The sequence below is a fragment of the Ostrea edulis genome, chromosome 1 (assembly GCF_947568905.1).
Source record: "Ostrea edulis chromosome 1, xbOstEdul1.1, whole genome shotgun sequence".
In the NCBI taxonomy this organism is placed as follows: Eukaryota; Metazoa; Mollusca; class Bivalvia; order Ostreida; family Ostreidae; genus Ostrea; species Ostrea edulis.
The window spans coordinates 79,802,939-79,817,938 of NC_079164.1; the positions used below are offsets into that span (position 1 = coordinate 79,802,939).

Consider the following 15,000-nt stretch of genomic DNA (forward strand, 5'->3'; position numbering starts at 1 on the left):
AAAAAGCATTTCGGAGTTTATTGGCAAAATGTGTTAATTTATAAGTACAGATTGATGTCATGGTGCGGTATTATTTCCTTTCACCTTAGCCATACTTTAAATTATATGGAAAACCTCTGCCACAATCCCAACATGTACACTAGAATATGTGACTAATATTCAGTGAGATGAATGTCACATTGTACCAAGTAGTGATAAATTTAATGGTAAAAGCCAAGAATGTTAAAAACAATTCACGAGCAGTTTATGAATTTAATATGTCGTTAATGACCAATAATAACCAGAGAACAAAGGGATGAATATATGCAGGTAATAAACAAAAATAAGGAAATAAACCTGTATGTGTGAAATCCACTGTTCATCCTTGTGAGTTTACACATTGTGGGATATTTTCCAAAACCAAATCTTTTTTTGCATCCACCAACCAATGACAAATATGTCATCTGATACGCACCAGAACTACTATTGTCACAGCGGACTTTCAGCAGATAGTTGATAAAAGTATTATAGGAAAAAACCGCAGAGAATTTAGAATTTGTTGGGGGAAAAAGTATTTTTCCTTGCAATTTTCAAACGGTGTCTGTCCTACCAGTGAGACCTGGGCCTCGTCATCCTTCTAAAGATTGACAGAAACAGAAGAATAAGAATTTTCAAGCTTAGACCAATCTTAATATGTGTAGTTTCTTGTTCAATTCCCCCGTTATGCATTTCGTTGTTTAATTTCTTCTCCAAACACAATTGACAGAAGTCGAAATAGCGCCAGGTTTGCACACAGGTAGAACTATTATCGAGAACATTTTACCACCGAAACCAATTTGCCACCATCTCATTACTATCTTTTATTAATGATGATGCTGATGATTTGGAAATGTATTTTCAATTGAAAATATTTTTCTACACTATTCGCATAAATTATTTCTGGAACAGTAAGCGAAAGCTAAGTGTTGTACATGTATATACAATGTACACACATATCATAATGAATGTATACATAGACGTCCACATATGTATGTATTATAAGTCTTGAAATATGAAATGTAACTTATTTTTTTCTCTGTGCGGTTTCGTGAAAATCTATCATATGCTGTATGCTTTTTGAATTGGTTTGTCTTGTTGTCGTTGGTTGTCCTGTTGTAGTAGGTTGTGGTTGCAAAAACGTCTTTGTTTTTACGTTTTTTCTCGTACGTGGTATATGTAGTGTGGTTGAATCTGTCGTTTTTGTTGGTTCTGATAGGGTGTCTGACGGTAATTTTATCAGTGCTACTGATGATAGCTTGGTTGTTTCTGGTTTTGCTGAATGTGGCCGTGTTACTATTTCTGTTGTGATGGTGATTGGAGATGATGGCTGTTCTGTTACTTTCACTCCAAGAGATGTTGGTGATTGTGTATCTATTGCTGAGTCTAAAGGTGATGTGCTTGTATTTGCTTTTGCGACAGTTGGTTGTGTCGTGGTGTTTGTCTCACGTGCTACTGATTGGTGAAATTTTTTTGAAAGTGCTGTCGTCAATTGATTTTTTTTCTTTTCTACTGGTGGAAATCGTACTGGTGGTTCTGTTGTTAATTGTGATGTCGTTTGTAGTGGGAGAGTTGATGTTGTAGTTAATGTTTTCAGTGGTGGTGATGCTGGAAGCGAATCCGTACCGGAACCAATTTCCATAATATCTATGTATTCCTTGTCCACTTTATCGAATTCAGATTCCTTTCTTTTCCTCATGAGGAGGGACAGTACTGTAGATTTTTCTTTCGTCCTATCTTCTCTTTCTTCTCGTGGTCTGTCATGCCTGTTCGTGATATAGTTATTTTTATCGCTATCATCAACAGGATCAATGTAATCCAAAGAAACAAGTTCAGGTTCATCGTAGATATTTTCTTCCACTCTCATATAGCTTTCAGAGGTGGTATCAGCAACTTGCCTGCTTACTCCCAGATAAAATCCTTGGGTAGTCACATTCATCACTCTCTGTCTGAAATAAATACATATTTCATTATTTTTTTATCAGCAGTTGATAACTTTATTTAAAAATCTGATTATCATCAATTTTCATTTGCTTGACTGGTCTCCTTTGGTTTCAGATTCAAAGAGACAACATTAGTTGCAGTCTCGTTCCTTTGATCTATATTGATTTTGTTCTAAGTATGTGTAGAAATAATCAATCATAAAATCTAAAATGTCATTGCAGATGTTTAATTCTGAGATTTTGCAACAGGTTGCATAGCCTCTGCTGGTGGACTCTTAGTCCCCGAGGGTCTCTACAGTCCAGTAGCTAAGTACTTCGTTACTAGCTTGAAAATACGGATGTATATTTAATTGCTGTGATAAAATTTAGAAATTCATTTCAAAATTAAGGAGTATCTCCCTCATGCATAGCTCTTATCCTTAGTCGAATTTGACTCCACTTTTTGGCACTCTGTTTTTCCCTAAAAGAGCTCTATCAAGTTTTTGGTTATTTCGGATTTCAAACATTTCGGTTGAGCATCACTGAAGAGACATTATTTGTCGAAATGCGCATCTGGTGCGTCTAAATTAGTACCGTGTAAGTTTTACATAATTAACATGATATATGAATTTTCTTCATCTTGAAGTACAGTTCAAAAATTCAACAAGATGTGTTTGTGAAACGCAAATGCCCCCGATAATGGCCAATTCCAAAGATGGCCAAGGTCACAAGGACATATATCTTGGTAACAGTAGAAAGGTCCTGTCACAACAAATGCTCATGGACAAAATGAAACTCTAATGTTTACCGTTTAGAAGTTATGACCAATATCATTTTTTTAAAAAGTAGGTCAAATACCAAGGTCAAAAGCTTTAGTACCCACGGAAAGGTTGATTGATTGATTGAATATTTCACTCATATGGAGACGTCACCACTGCCGGTGAATGGTTGCAAAACTTAGGTCTATGCTCGGTGCTTTTGGCCATTGAGCAGAGAGGGATCTTTATCGTGCCACACCTGCTGTGAAACGGGACCTCGGTTTTTGCGGTCTCATCCGAAGGACCGCCCCATTTAGTCGCCTCTTACGACAAGCAAGGGGTACTGAGTACCTATTCTAACCCGTATCCCCACGGGACCCTGTCATAAGGAATACTCATGTTAAATATGAGAACTCTAGCACTTACTGTTCAAAGGTTGTTAGGAAGGTTTCAAAAACTCCAAGATCATTGGGTCAAAAATGTTAGTACCCACGCTAAGGTCTTGTCACAAGGAGTACTTATGTGAAATATCAAAGCTCTAGCACTAATCAAAAGTTATTAGCAAGCTTAATTTTTTTAAAAAGTAGGTCTAACTCTTGGTTGCGTTAGCTTTGAGTGGCGTCCTCTAGCGGATGGAGAAAACAAACTGTTTGGTTTACATCATGTTCAACCAATGAAAATGCGTTTTTCAGCTACACTTTGTGTGTTGTAAAATAAAAATAGCTGCAACCAGTGAGTTACACATTTTTTTGTAGGCAAAAGCTCGTTCCACAGTCTACACACCACCATGTTGTATGGAGACTATAAAAAGCTGATTAAATGGAAGCGTTTTGAAGACAACTAAAACTAAGTAATTGTTTACACATTCCTCCGTCTTGAACGTGTTCTGACTTAACACGCTCTCTGCAATGGACTTGGCCTGCATCCAATCATATGTAGCAAATTGTTGTCACGAAAATCGCGGTAACGCAGCCTAGGGTTGTAGAGAAGCGGAGCGGATCGTAAACCCTTGGCAAGCGAAGATGAAAGCAGAAGTGAACGACTCGGAATACATCAATTCAACATATGAGTGATATCTTATTTGAAATATGTGTGGGCTTTCATCCTGTAATCAATTCAGTTGTAAATCTTTTGTCAGATACTATCTTTCTATTTCCGAAGTATCTAATTTTATATTACATTGTCACAGTATCAATTTGAATTGAAACGAAGAATGTAGGACAAAAACGCTGACATTTCACTGTTGTGTACATCTATGTGATACATGAACATTATTGTTGAAGATTTCGATTATCAAAACGCAATTATTTATCGATTTGTAAACATTTACTTTGAATACAATACATTAACAACCATTCGAAGTATAACTGAGTGGAATAGACGATCATCCAAGGAGACCATTAGATTAATCAATGACCAACTTACCTCTTCACAAGAATAACGACAATAGCCACCAAAAGGACTGCTCCGGCAAAACCGACGGCCATGATGGGTACATTCACCGTCCATATTCCTAAGACAAACAATATGGAGACATATATAAATAGCATGGCGTATAAGTGGTATTGTTAATGAGACACAAATTTAGCGATTTTTGCGTAGAAATGGGTATGTATATATATATATATATATATATATATATATATATATATATATATATATAGTGAGAGCTAATCTTAGCGACTTTATAATGCCTATTACCTTCGATATGGACTAAATTGTTAGCATCATTCAATTTTAGCGATCTCACTACTCTAGCTAATAATGCCAAAACTAGTTCTAATTGTAACGGGGACCTTTACATATGTTCCCCAAACCTCCCCCAATTAAACAGTGATGTCATTGTAAACCTATAGCAAAAAATCATCTTATTTTAGCCTTTAATTACACGTACTACGTTCAATATGGTCATTTTAGTACCAAAAAATGAAAGAAAGCGTTGCACGTGCATACACGGGCACGCGTGTATGATTCCGCACTTTTATTGAAGTCATTCAACAGGCATTTGTACCATACACCCACAATCTCAATCTTTAATCGTTTATGAGAAAACATCCGGACAAAATGTCATTTGAAAAACTGAATTCGGCCGTAACTTGCGACCGGAAGTGATTTTTTCATAACTAAAAAAACTTCTAGAGAATCCTATTTTACATTCTTTTTCTGAAAGTTTCATGCAAATCTGTCCAGTCGTTTTTGTGAAATCACGTGCACAAAATCGTTAAGAAAAAGAACAATAATAATAATAATAACCAGAAATGATCTCGTTGCGAGCAACGAATAGGTCTTCCGTCCAATTCCTGACGAGATAGGATCTTAACAGGAAGAATTCAACTAGTGAAGAAGGACTATACATGAAAGAAATAAACACGTACATGTAAGACACGATTTATCAATTATAAACAATTTCGGTTTTATTTTATTTGCTTTCGAGTATCTCAGGAGTCCATAAAACAACTAAAAATTCCAAATGGACCATGTACATGTAAGAACCCACACTAAAAATTCCGTGAAAAATGTTGAATTTTCAGACAACTTCCGGTTTCGAACAATCAACTTCCGGTGGAAATGGTATGATTATCACACTATTAAATAATGTAATGACCATTAGAATATTAAAAAATGAAAAATTACATATTTTTAAGTTACTTCCGGTGGATGACGGAAGTAAAGACAACAAAATTGAAGCACGTATGCCACATCTACAAGTCACCATAAAACATTCCTGAAGGTTTCAAGACTCAATTGTTGATTATTTATGAGAAAACGTCTAGAGAAAAAAAAAACCCGGAAATCGTAGATATTCAACGAACGGAAGTGAATTTTTAAAAAAAAATTCACTATATTCTGAAGATGGATAATATGAATTATATATGTGAAAATTATATCAAACACTTGATTTATAAGCGAGAGATATGATAGCAAAGAAAGAACAATTTTTCGAAGCTTTTCTCTAAAAACCAGAAGTTGTTGTTTAAACTTCCGGCAAGTGTAACATTTTCTGAAACTCCAAAAGACACTACATTATTCCATGCACATTTTGTTTCAAAAGCGTAAATTTGATGTTTGACGTTACTTTCGTTCACTTTCGGTGGCGGCTGGAAGTGACGGATGACAATGATAAATCTTATTACAAAGCTACATGTCACCAATAATCATCTCTGAAATTTTCAAGACTCAATCATTAAATGTTTATGAGAAAACGCCCAGACAAAATGTCATTAAAAAACCGGAAATTCGGCCCTATCTCGCGACCGGAAGTGAATTTTGAAATATTATTAAAGGTTTCCTAGAGATTGATAATGTCAATAATATCTGTAAACATCGTAATATAAAGTTGATACGCGGGTAGGTTAAGGATTCACTTCTCTGAACTACCAATATGACGTCATAATGGAAAATGACGTCGTCACTGGAAACTTGAGCTGTTATGACGGGGAGAGTGTCAAAAACTCTAGACCTTATTTCAAACTGCCTATCAGATGTCAGAACGCTATTGCAAAATTCACGTGTCTGAATTGTATTTTAATATCTTATATGTCCGAATAATTTAAAATAATTTGTTTAATTACCCTTGATTTAAATTCAGCGTGTTTACAATACTTTCGAAAAATATACTTTTGAAATGTACTCTGTTTTATACAAGTGATAAGAGGTACAATTTATGATTTGTTTATAAAAGAGTCTAGCGCAGGTACATGTAATTTATGAGGATTCATTTGAGATCTATTACGGAAATCGTAAGAGGAGTTTGTTCTCTATCTGAATCTTGCTTGGTTAAATGTATGATGGCTTTGCTTGAATACAGATTACTCTCAAATGTGTAGGTAAGTGTGTCAGTAAGTTGAACTTTTCATGAAATACGTGTATTTTGTACGCAAGTAATACTACCATTTTTCCCAAGCACATTTCGGGTACACAAGGATACGGTGAGTTCACTTATCAAACAAAGAGTTAAAAATAATTGTTAAATGAGCTTCGCTGAAGCGATTTATGTGAAACACTTTAAACAATTATAAATGACCGTCATGTGATCAACAAAGTCATGTGATATCATAACAGATATGTTAATATATAGCCGAAAGAACCTTCTATATAAATTGTCTGTACTTAAGTATATAAATTGCAATTGAAAACCAAAAACCGACCTCGCAATCCAATGTATGTTTTGAACGCATTTCAAACTCCCGGAAGCCTTAACATAGCTGCGTAGATAAGCGAGATATACGAGAACAAAGAAAGACCCATTTTCTTCTGAAAGCTGGAAGTTTTAGGTTAAACTTCCGATAAGTTTTACATTTTCTGAAACTCCGAAAGAGACCCAATAAATCTATGCAAGTTTTGTTTCAGAAACATAACTCTGAAATATGACATGTCTTTTTTCACTTCCGGTGACCGCCGGAAGTGACGGACCGCAATGATAAACCCTATTACCGAGCTACAAGTCACCATCTATCATCCTGAAAGTTTCAAGACTCAATCTTAACAGTTTATGAGAAAACGCCTGGACAAAATGTCATTTGAGAAACGGAAATTTAGCTCTAACGAACAACCGGAAGTGAATTTTGAAAAAGTACTAAAGGGTACTCTAGATATGGAAATTGCCAATAACTTCTGTAAACATTTTATTAAAAACTTGATAAATAAGCGAGATATACTAGGACAAAGAAAAACCTACTTTTTTGAAGGTTTTCTCTAAAACCCGGAAGTTGCTGGTTAAACTTCCGGTAAGTCTAACATTTTCTGAAACGCCGAAAGAGACCTAATTTATCTATGCAAGTTTTGTTTCAAAAGCATAATTTTAAAATTTGACGTTTCTTTTGTTCACTTCCGGTGACGGCCGGAAGTGACGGATCGCAATGATATACCTTATTACAAAGATACTAGTAACCATCTATCATCCCTGAAAGTTTCAAGACTCAATCTTTGACGGTTTATGAAAAATCGTCTGGACAATATGTCATTTTTAAAAAACGGTAAATCGGACGTAACTTGCGACCGGAAGTGAATTTTCAGAAATTGAAACGGAAATATAAACTTCAGATGGCAACGCATCAACTCTGAAAATTTGAAGCAAAGCAAATCGATCCAACCATCTCCGAGAAATCCTCTGCACAAAATCGGTAAGGAAAAATAAAAGAATGCAAATAATAAGAAAAGTGAAAAATCAACAATACAATAACAGAAGGTTCTTCCGCTGAAGACGGAAGACCCTAATAATAGAGGAAAAGAAACATAAGAATCACTATAAGGTCTTCTGTTGAGACGGAAGACCTTAATAATAAGAAACAGAGTAAAAACAATATGTTCCCAAACTTTGTTTGGGGAACATAATTAAAGGGAAAGAAAACCTGAATCACATTGTTGTTTTTATGAATAAAGTATCACTAATTGCTATCGTGCTATCGTAAATTTAACAACAAAAATCCTTGCTTAACGATTAAGTCAATATTAATCTATCATATATTTTAAATTACCCGCCGCTAAGTGAGCGGCCATTGATGTTTAATTTATGACGTCCCACCGTCTGTTCCGGTTTATTTCATCAGTAGCCTTGTAAACATGACAAGTAACGAACAGTTAAGTTTTGAGTTGTATAGATTTCAGCCCGTTCTTTCGCAAGAAGAAATTGAGAAAATGCGTTCAGTCGAGTCGCAAACCAGGCAGACGGCAAACATTTCTTCATACAAATGTTTCGAATCTCAAATTCTCATTACACAAATGATGGATCCACAGTTTACATAGTCTTTTCTTTTCAAATGACTTGGTTGGGTCGGGAATTTCGAGAGAAAAAAACAAACTTTTTTCACATTTCCCGTTTGCATTAGTGTAATTAACTGCTTGACAGGAAGGCATCAATCTATCTATTCGTAAGATCTACCACATGCATATCTTTGATGATCTTAGAATCTCATAAAAACCGGAACAGACGGTGTGACGTCAAAATTACTGATTTTTTTTTTTTTGGTCTTGAACACAAAAGCGTTACACATCATGGCAGACTCTGTAGATCGCGGGAATTTCAATTTTTAACGTTTTCAAATTAGTACTGACGCTTATCTAGGCCGTATAACAACAGACTTTATCATTTAATTAATCCTATCATTTATCATGTAAAAAGCTTTTGGGTTGCCTTTCCCTTTAAGTCTTCGCTATTTGCTTATACGGTATTCCCCAAAATACAAAATGGATACGTGTAACAAGATACGCACGCACACACACATACAACATAACAAAGTACACGACACGAGTTTTAAAAATCCCATGGTGGAAAATACACGGAAGTCCATCGTGTCCTCCGTGTTTCCCGGTGTGTTACATGTATTTACCAATGAACACAAGTCCAAGGAGGCCTAAGGTGGAACTGGGCCACCGTGTCAATAACAATAAAGTAACAAGAGGCCAATATCGGTCACCTGATTATTAATTTTAAAAAGTATCACTTGACTAGTGACAAGGGCTATGAAAACCTGTTCTGCATATCTAAGCTAAATTCTGATGTTTATCAACAGTATAAATCAAGATGTGTTCTTAAAACTTAATTTCTTCGAAAAGCTTTAATGAAAGGCTTTACCATTAACATGATATGACTAATTTGGACCTGTCCTAGAGTCAAAACCCTAATGTTATAAAATTCTTAATTTTGGTACTCGCGTTCCTGCTTTACCTATATATGCGGATAGTTTTTATACCGTAAAAGCAAACACAAAGAAGTCTTTCAAATGGTAAATACAATAATCACTATGATAATTTGGCCCCACCCTGGAACCAAAACCGTTACCCCTTGGAATCATGAAATTTACAATTTGATCGGTTTTTGAAGGGTGGTCAATTTTAGCCAATAACGTCCCTTGTTCTTTACAATTTTGGTAAAGGCCGACCTACTCCTACATTGAAGATATTTATATAGTTCTAATTTAGTATCAATAGCATCAAAGAACTTATCATTTAAATGTTTTACACATACAGTGTATATACAATATACATGTAATACTAAGCCTCACCGTGGGGTCTGAACCTTTCTTACACATTTATGGTTGTAAAGAAGGTTTTTGATAATTGGTCAATTTTTGTCCCACCCCTAAGGTCCCAATGGTGCAGTAGTCCTGAAATTGACAATCTATTCCACACACTTACCCATGGGATCATAAAATTTACAATTTTGGTAAAGGACTACCTGCCCTTCTAAAATATCCATGGAAATTTGATTTAGTATCAATAGCAGTAAAGAAGATGTTATTTAAGTGTTTTGTACATAAGCACTATATACATGTACCAAGGTTGGCCACGCCCTGGGGTCAGAACGTCTACCCCGAGGATCATTGAAATTTACAAGTTTGTTAGAGGCCTTCCTGTTATACATCACTATGCATGTTTTTTTCTTCTTTTTGTTGAAAATTTGTCAATTTTTGCCCACCCTAAGGCCCCAGGGGTTCAGGAATCCTGTATTTTACGAATTATGTCCCCTTGTCCTAAATATGCTTCATACCAAAATTAAAAGGAATTGCAATGGTACTTATCAAAAAGAAGTTAAATATGGTGTATTATTCACACATTTAATAACTGGTCATTTTGGTCCAATCTGATACCAAAACCCCTATCCCTGGGATCATCAAATATACAATGTTAGTAAATGACTACTTGCCCTTTGTAAACATTTATTTACTTCATTTCAGAATCAAGAGCACTAAAGAAGATATTACCGTATATCAGGGGGTTTTCACGTCATGTTTTTTCCCCGCAAATCGGAACCTTAAATAGTGTATTAAATTTACGCTAATTAAATTTTCACTAATTCAAAGTCATAGAGAAAATTTAATTCACGATTATTTAAACTTATGAAGGAATTGGGGAGGGGCGTCGACAAAATTAGAAGATTTGTAACGGCGATATCTCTTCATTGGAGCGGCGAGTATAATGGCGATGTGTGGTCAATGGAGCGACAAGTAAAGCTATTGTTTACACAGACGCAAAATGGGATGTACATGTATGTCTGTATACCTGTAACTAGCTTCCTTGCTGTAAGTGCGGGTTTGCTACAAATTCTTCATTGTCTAATTAATTGGTCGATCGATGTTAAACAGTTTGGACGCTTTAGTGATTCGAGGTTGTACCTTGTATAATAAGTCATTAACAAATCATCGAAAAATATTAGAATTTATGAGCTTATACACGAATGCTGAAAATTAGTTAAAATCAACACGTTTAATACAACTTGTTGAGATTTTTTTTACCTTTGTCACACACACTTCTGCATTTCAATTTTTAAAAAATGGAGGGATTAACAAATATTAAGAAACCTGTTTATCTTTATTTCCTAAGCGTTGTTTCGGCAAGAAGAATTCAGAACTGCGTTCTTGCAACCCTTCTCTTGCTTTAAACATTTCATACGTATGGTTACGTTATGACGAAGTATCAAAATATTACATTTTATCTACTCTATTGTATATTAAAAGGAAACAAATCTTATCTATTACATGTATTGAAATCATCGGTTCAGATACATTAATTACACTAAACACGATATTTGTAAAGGACTACCTGTTCTTTCTAAATATCCATTCAGTTTCAATTTAGTATCAATAGAACTAAAGAAGATATTATCTAAGTGTTTTACACATGAACAATATATACTAAGTTTCGCCCCGCCCTGGGGTCAGAACCACTACCCCGGGGATCATGAAATTTACAATTTTGGTAGAGGCCTTCCTGCTCTTCATCACTATGCATTTAGTGCATTTAGTGCCGAAAATTTGACAATCTGGTTATTCGTGTCGTTGATCATTTTAGTGCTTTGTATGTTTGTATTTGACATTGTTACCATGTTGTGGATCCGACACTTTGAGGTATCGGTGTTGTTGGAACTTTAGTGCTTATATATATATATATATATATATATATATATATATATATATATATATTTCTGATAGTTACTATCAACTTGGCTACTTTCATGATTCTTTCAGACTATGGAAATTTCCAGCCATTAATTTAGAGACGATTTTTAATGCAGTTTAATACACGTCTCCATATGAGTTAAAAATTCTCAAGCGAGACGTTAAGCAAGATACATGCTTACTCCTCCTAGGCACCTGATCCCACCTCTGGTGTGTCCAGGGGTCCGTGTTTGCCCAACTATCTATTTTGTATTGCTTGTAGGAGTTATGAGATTGATCACTGTTCGTTATCTTCACCTTGCATACAATCAATCCATGATTCTCTCAAAACTATGGGGATTCCCAGCCGTGAATTTAGAGACGAACTATTTATTCAGATTAATACGCTCCTTTTTCCCAACTGCATCACATTCGTTAGGTAATGACTATCATTACAATTCCGAGTATGAGTAAAGGTTAGTATATTTGAATTCTTCCTAACTCTACATTTCATTTTTTAAGAAAAAGAAATTGATATTACATACCTCCACTTGTTTCTGTTTCGCCTGCAACAAGATATACACATGATAGCAGTGACGTGTGTTATTTAATGGTAAAACTGTTGTGCTAAAAACCATTACATAATATTTTATTATTACAAACAATGTACTAAAAAAAGACATACGGATATCTCAAAATGTTATATACAAGTACACACAAAACAAACATTTTTATATTCCGCAATTTTGAAATAGAAAAACCCATACACGAGCAAAAACTCTGGCATTCCATAGCTCGGTTTTTGTTACTGGACAATCATTGAAGTGTCTAATGAAATAACACAGCATTTGATTGATTGATTTAATGTTTTCCGCCACACTCAACAATTTTTCAGTTATCTGGTGGAGCCCAGGTTTTATTGGTGGAAGAGAGAACCCAGATATAATGTATCTGGGAAGAGACCACCGACCTTCCGAAAGTAAACTGGGAAACTTTCTCATTTATCGGCGCGAGCGGGATTCGAACCCGCGCCGACATGTGATTTATTATCATGATCAAACAAACGACGTAATAAACCAAGTGCAAACAAAATGACGTAATATACCAACATATACAAAATTAATTGCCTGGGACAGCTTAATACAAACAACCGTTTACTAATGACTAGGTTTGCAAATGAGCAAATAAACATGTAAATTACACAAATTGATCCCAGCCAATATACATGTAAAAAACACTACTAATTATCAAAAAGTGGCACAAAAGAGACCGCAAAACAAAGACACATGCGAACAAGTTGCCGTGAAAGGTGCTGATTTTTTACATTACAGGGCACTAAATTCACACATTATATATGCACCTTAGTATGCACCAATTAATCTATGATAAAACGCAAGCAGTTTATAATATAAATGGAATAGGTAGTATTTTTTAAACTTCAATCAAAAGTGTAAAAACGTCGCTGAGAAAATCCTGCTTGTTTTCAAACAAATGGCGAAAGCTTCAAGTGGCCGTATTACTGCTTTTTGATTGCCTAAGAATTGAGAGGAACTGATAGGAAAATTTGTAACATAATGATATAGAGGTACTTGAAGGAAATACTGCCTAATGTATAAAATTCAGGATGGAAAACAATTTAATGTCCATCAAGTAACCCCCTCCTACTGGGTCAAGTAGAAAGAACACTGCCTTGTGGTTCGGCGTTGTATTGCCACAGGCTAAGGGAGACAATCCCGACAGAAAAATCTGGAGTAGAGCCCTATAAGCGGATAGTCCCATCAACATGGTGCTCTCTTTGGCAGTCCCAACAGTCAACCTGATACCAGATGTATTGGATCTTCCATTCCTCTGGATCATATCAGGAAGACCGGGAGGGATAGTTTTCTGGGTGATACGACACCTCCATAAAACAGTCCAGGTACGTCATGGAAAGATAACTCCAACAGCTACCTCATCAGACGCTACTCCATAGTCTACAGACTGTAGGAGGCCAAACAAAGCTTCACTAACCCAGAAATCAATCCTAATCTTATCAGTATAGTATCATATATGGATGATCATGAATAGATATACATGTATATGCCTGGTCGGCAGCAATATAGCATGTATATGTATTGTTAAACTTCATTTTAGCATTTTAGGGTAAATATTTACCACTAGTATTATATGAGCATCCTATACTTGCGTCACAAAACTGATCACGTGAAGAGTCACACTTCTTTGAACATCCAAATCCATACGATCCATAAACACACCGTCCTCCAGAGCAATTGTGTCCATAGGTACCTAACTCCTGTTCAATCACCTGTTGTTTATCTTATACAATTATATACACATTGTGTATATACATGTACATGCACTAGATGCATTCCGATGAATTGTATAACTCAAGGACAATAAAGAATTGAATGACTCAGGTGACATAAAATGCAAATAACTAATATACATTGCTAAAACGAATTCGTTGAGTATATATTTACCAGTGGTATTATATGAGCATCCTGTAACTGCGTCACAAAACTGATCACGTGAACAGTTACACTTCTTTGAACATCCAAATCCATACGATCCATGAACACAACCTTCAGAGCAATTGTGTCCAAAGGTACCTGTATCACAAGCTGAAAAATGTACAGGAATTTTAAGTTTTTGTTATGATTGTCAGTCATAGTATAGACAGATACCAGTGCAACAATTTTATAGTTATTGAGCTTGCGCTTTAACTTCTGAGTATGAATTTTATTTTATTGATTGGTTTGTGATTTTAATTCAATTTATTTAATAATTATATTCACATACCGGTATTTACGTTTTATAATTCAGCATTGGTTATTGGTTTAACAATTCCATGTTCATATTTTTAGTTTATAAAATGATAAAAGTTGTATTTATACATTTACATTCTGCGTCGAATGTCTGAATTGAAACAATTAATTTTTCATATTAAAAAAATGAAAAATTTAACGCTGAATTAAGTTATTTCGAAAATGAAAAATTCAAGACCACAGTGATCAGTCTCATGAAATCTTATTTAGAATACAAAATTGAAAGTAGGGCAATCACCAGCCACTGGGGACACCAGAGGTGAGATGTTTGAATCCATATTTACTGAAATTCGTAGACGTAAATCAAGCGTACGTTTAAGTGTGGGCTGATATTCACTAATATTAGTATATAGTATTTCAGAAAGCGTAAATCACCACGTTCCAACAACACCCGATACCTAGAAGTGTTGGATCAACAATGTGGATACAAGGTCAAATACAAAACATTATACAAAGCACTAAAATGACCAACGACAAGAACAACCAAATTGTCTCGGGACGACCTTTCCCTTCTTCATGACAAACGAAAAGAATTATATAATGTTGTCAATATTAACAAAGAATTTAACAAAACAATAAAAAGTGCATATAAAAACAACTAGCA

General features: G+C 35.1%; 1 protein-coding gene across 1 annotated transcript; it reads right to left on the bottom strand.

Moving 5' to 3' along the window:
- Positions 1-238: 238 nt before the first annotated feature.
- LOC130054072 (mucin-2-like) lies at positions 239-4,202 on the bottom strand. Its single transcript, XM_056162408.1, has 2 exons — positions 4,121-4,202; positions 239-1,964 (listed from the first exon to the last, which is right to left on the bottom strand). Exons 1-2 carry the CDS (start codon positions 4,180-4,182, stop codon positions 1,043-1,045), a joined length of 984 nt encoding a protein of 327 aa, XP_056018383.1. The 5' UTR covers positions 4,183-4,202; the 3' UTR covers positions 239-1,042.
- Between the last annotated feature and the right edge of the window lie 10,798 nt (positions 4,203-15,000).

Coding starts and splice junctions, on each gene's coding strand:
- LOC130054072 (XM_056162408.1), bottom strand. CDS start 4,182: ATGGCCGTCGGTTTTGCCGGAGCAGTCCTTTTGGTGGCTATTGTCGTT. Junction 1,965..4,120: donor GTCGTTATTCTTGTGAAGAG/GTAAGTTGGTCA, acceptor TATTTATTTCAG/ACAGAGAGTGATGAATGTGA.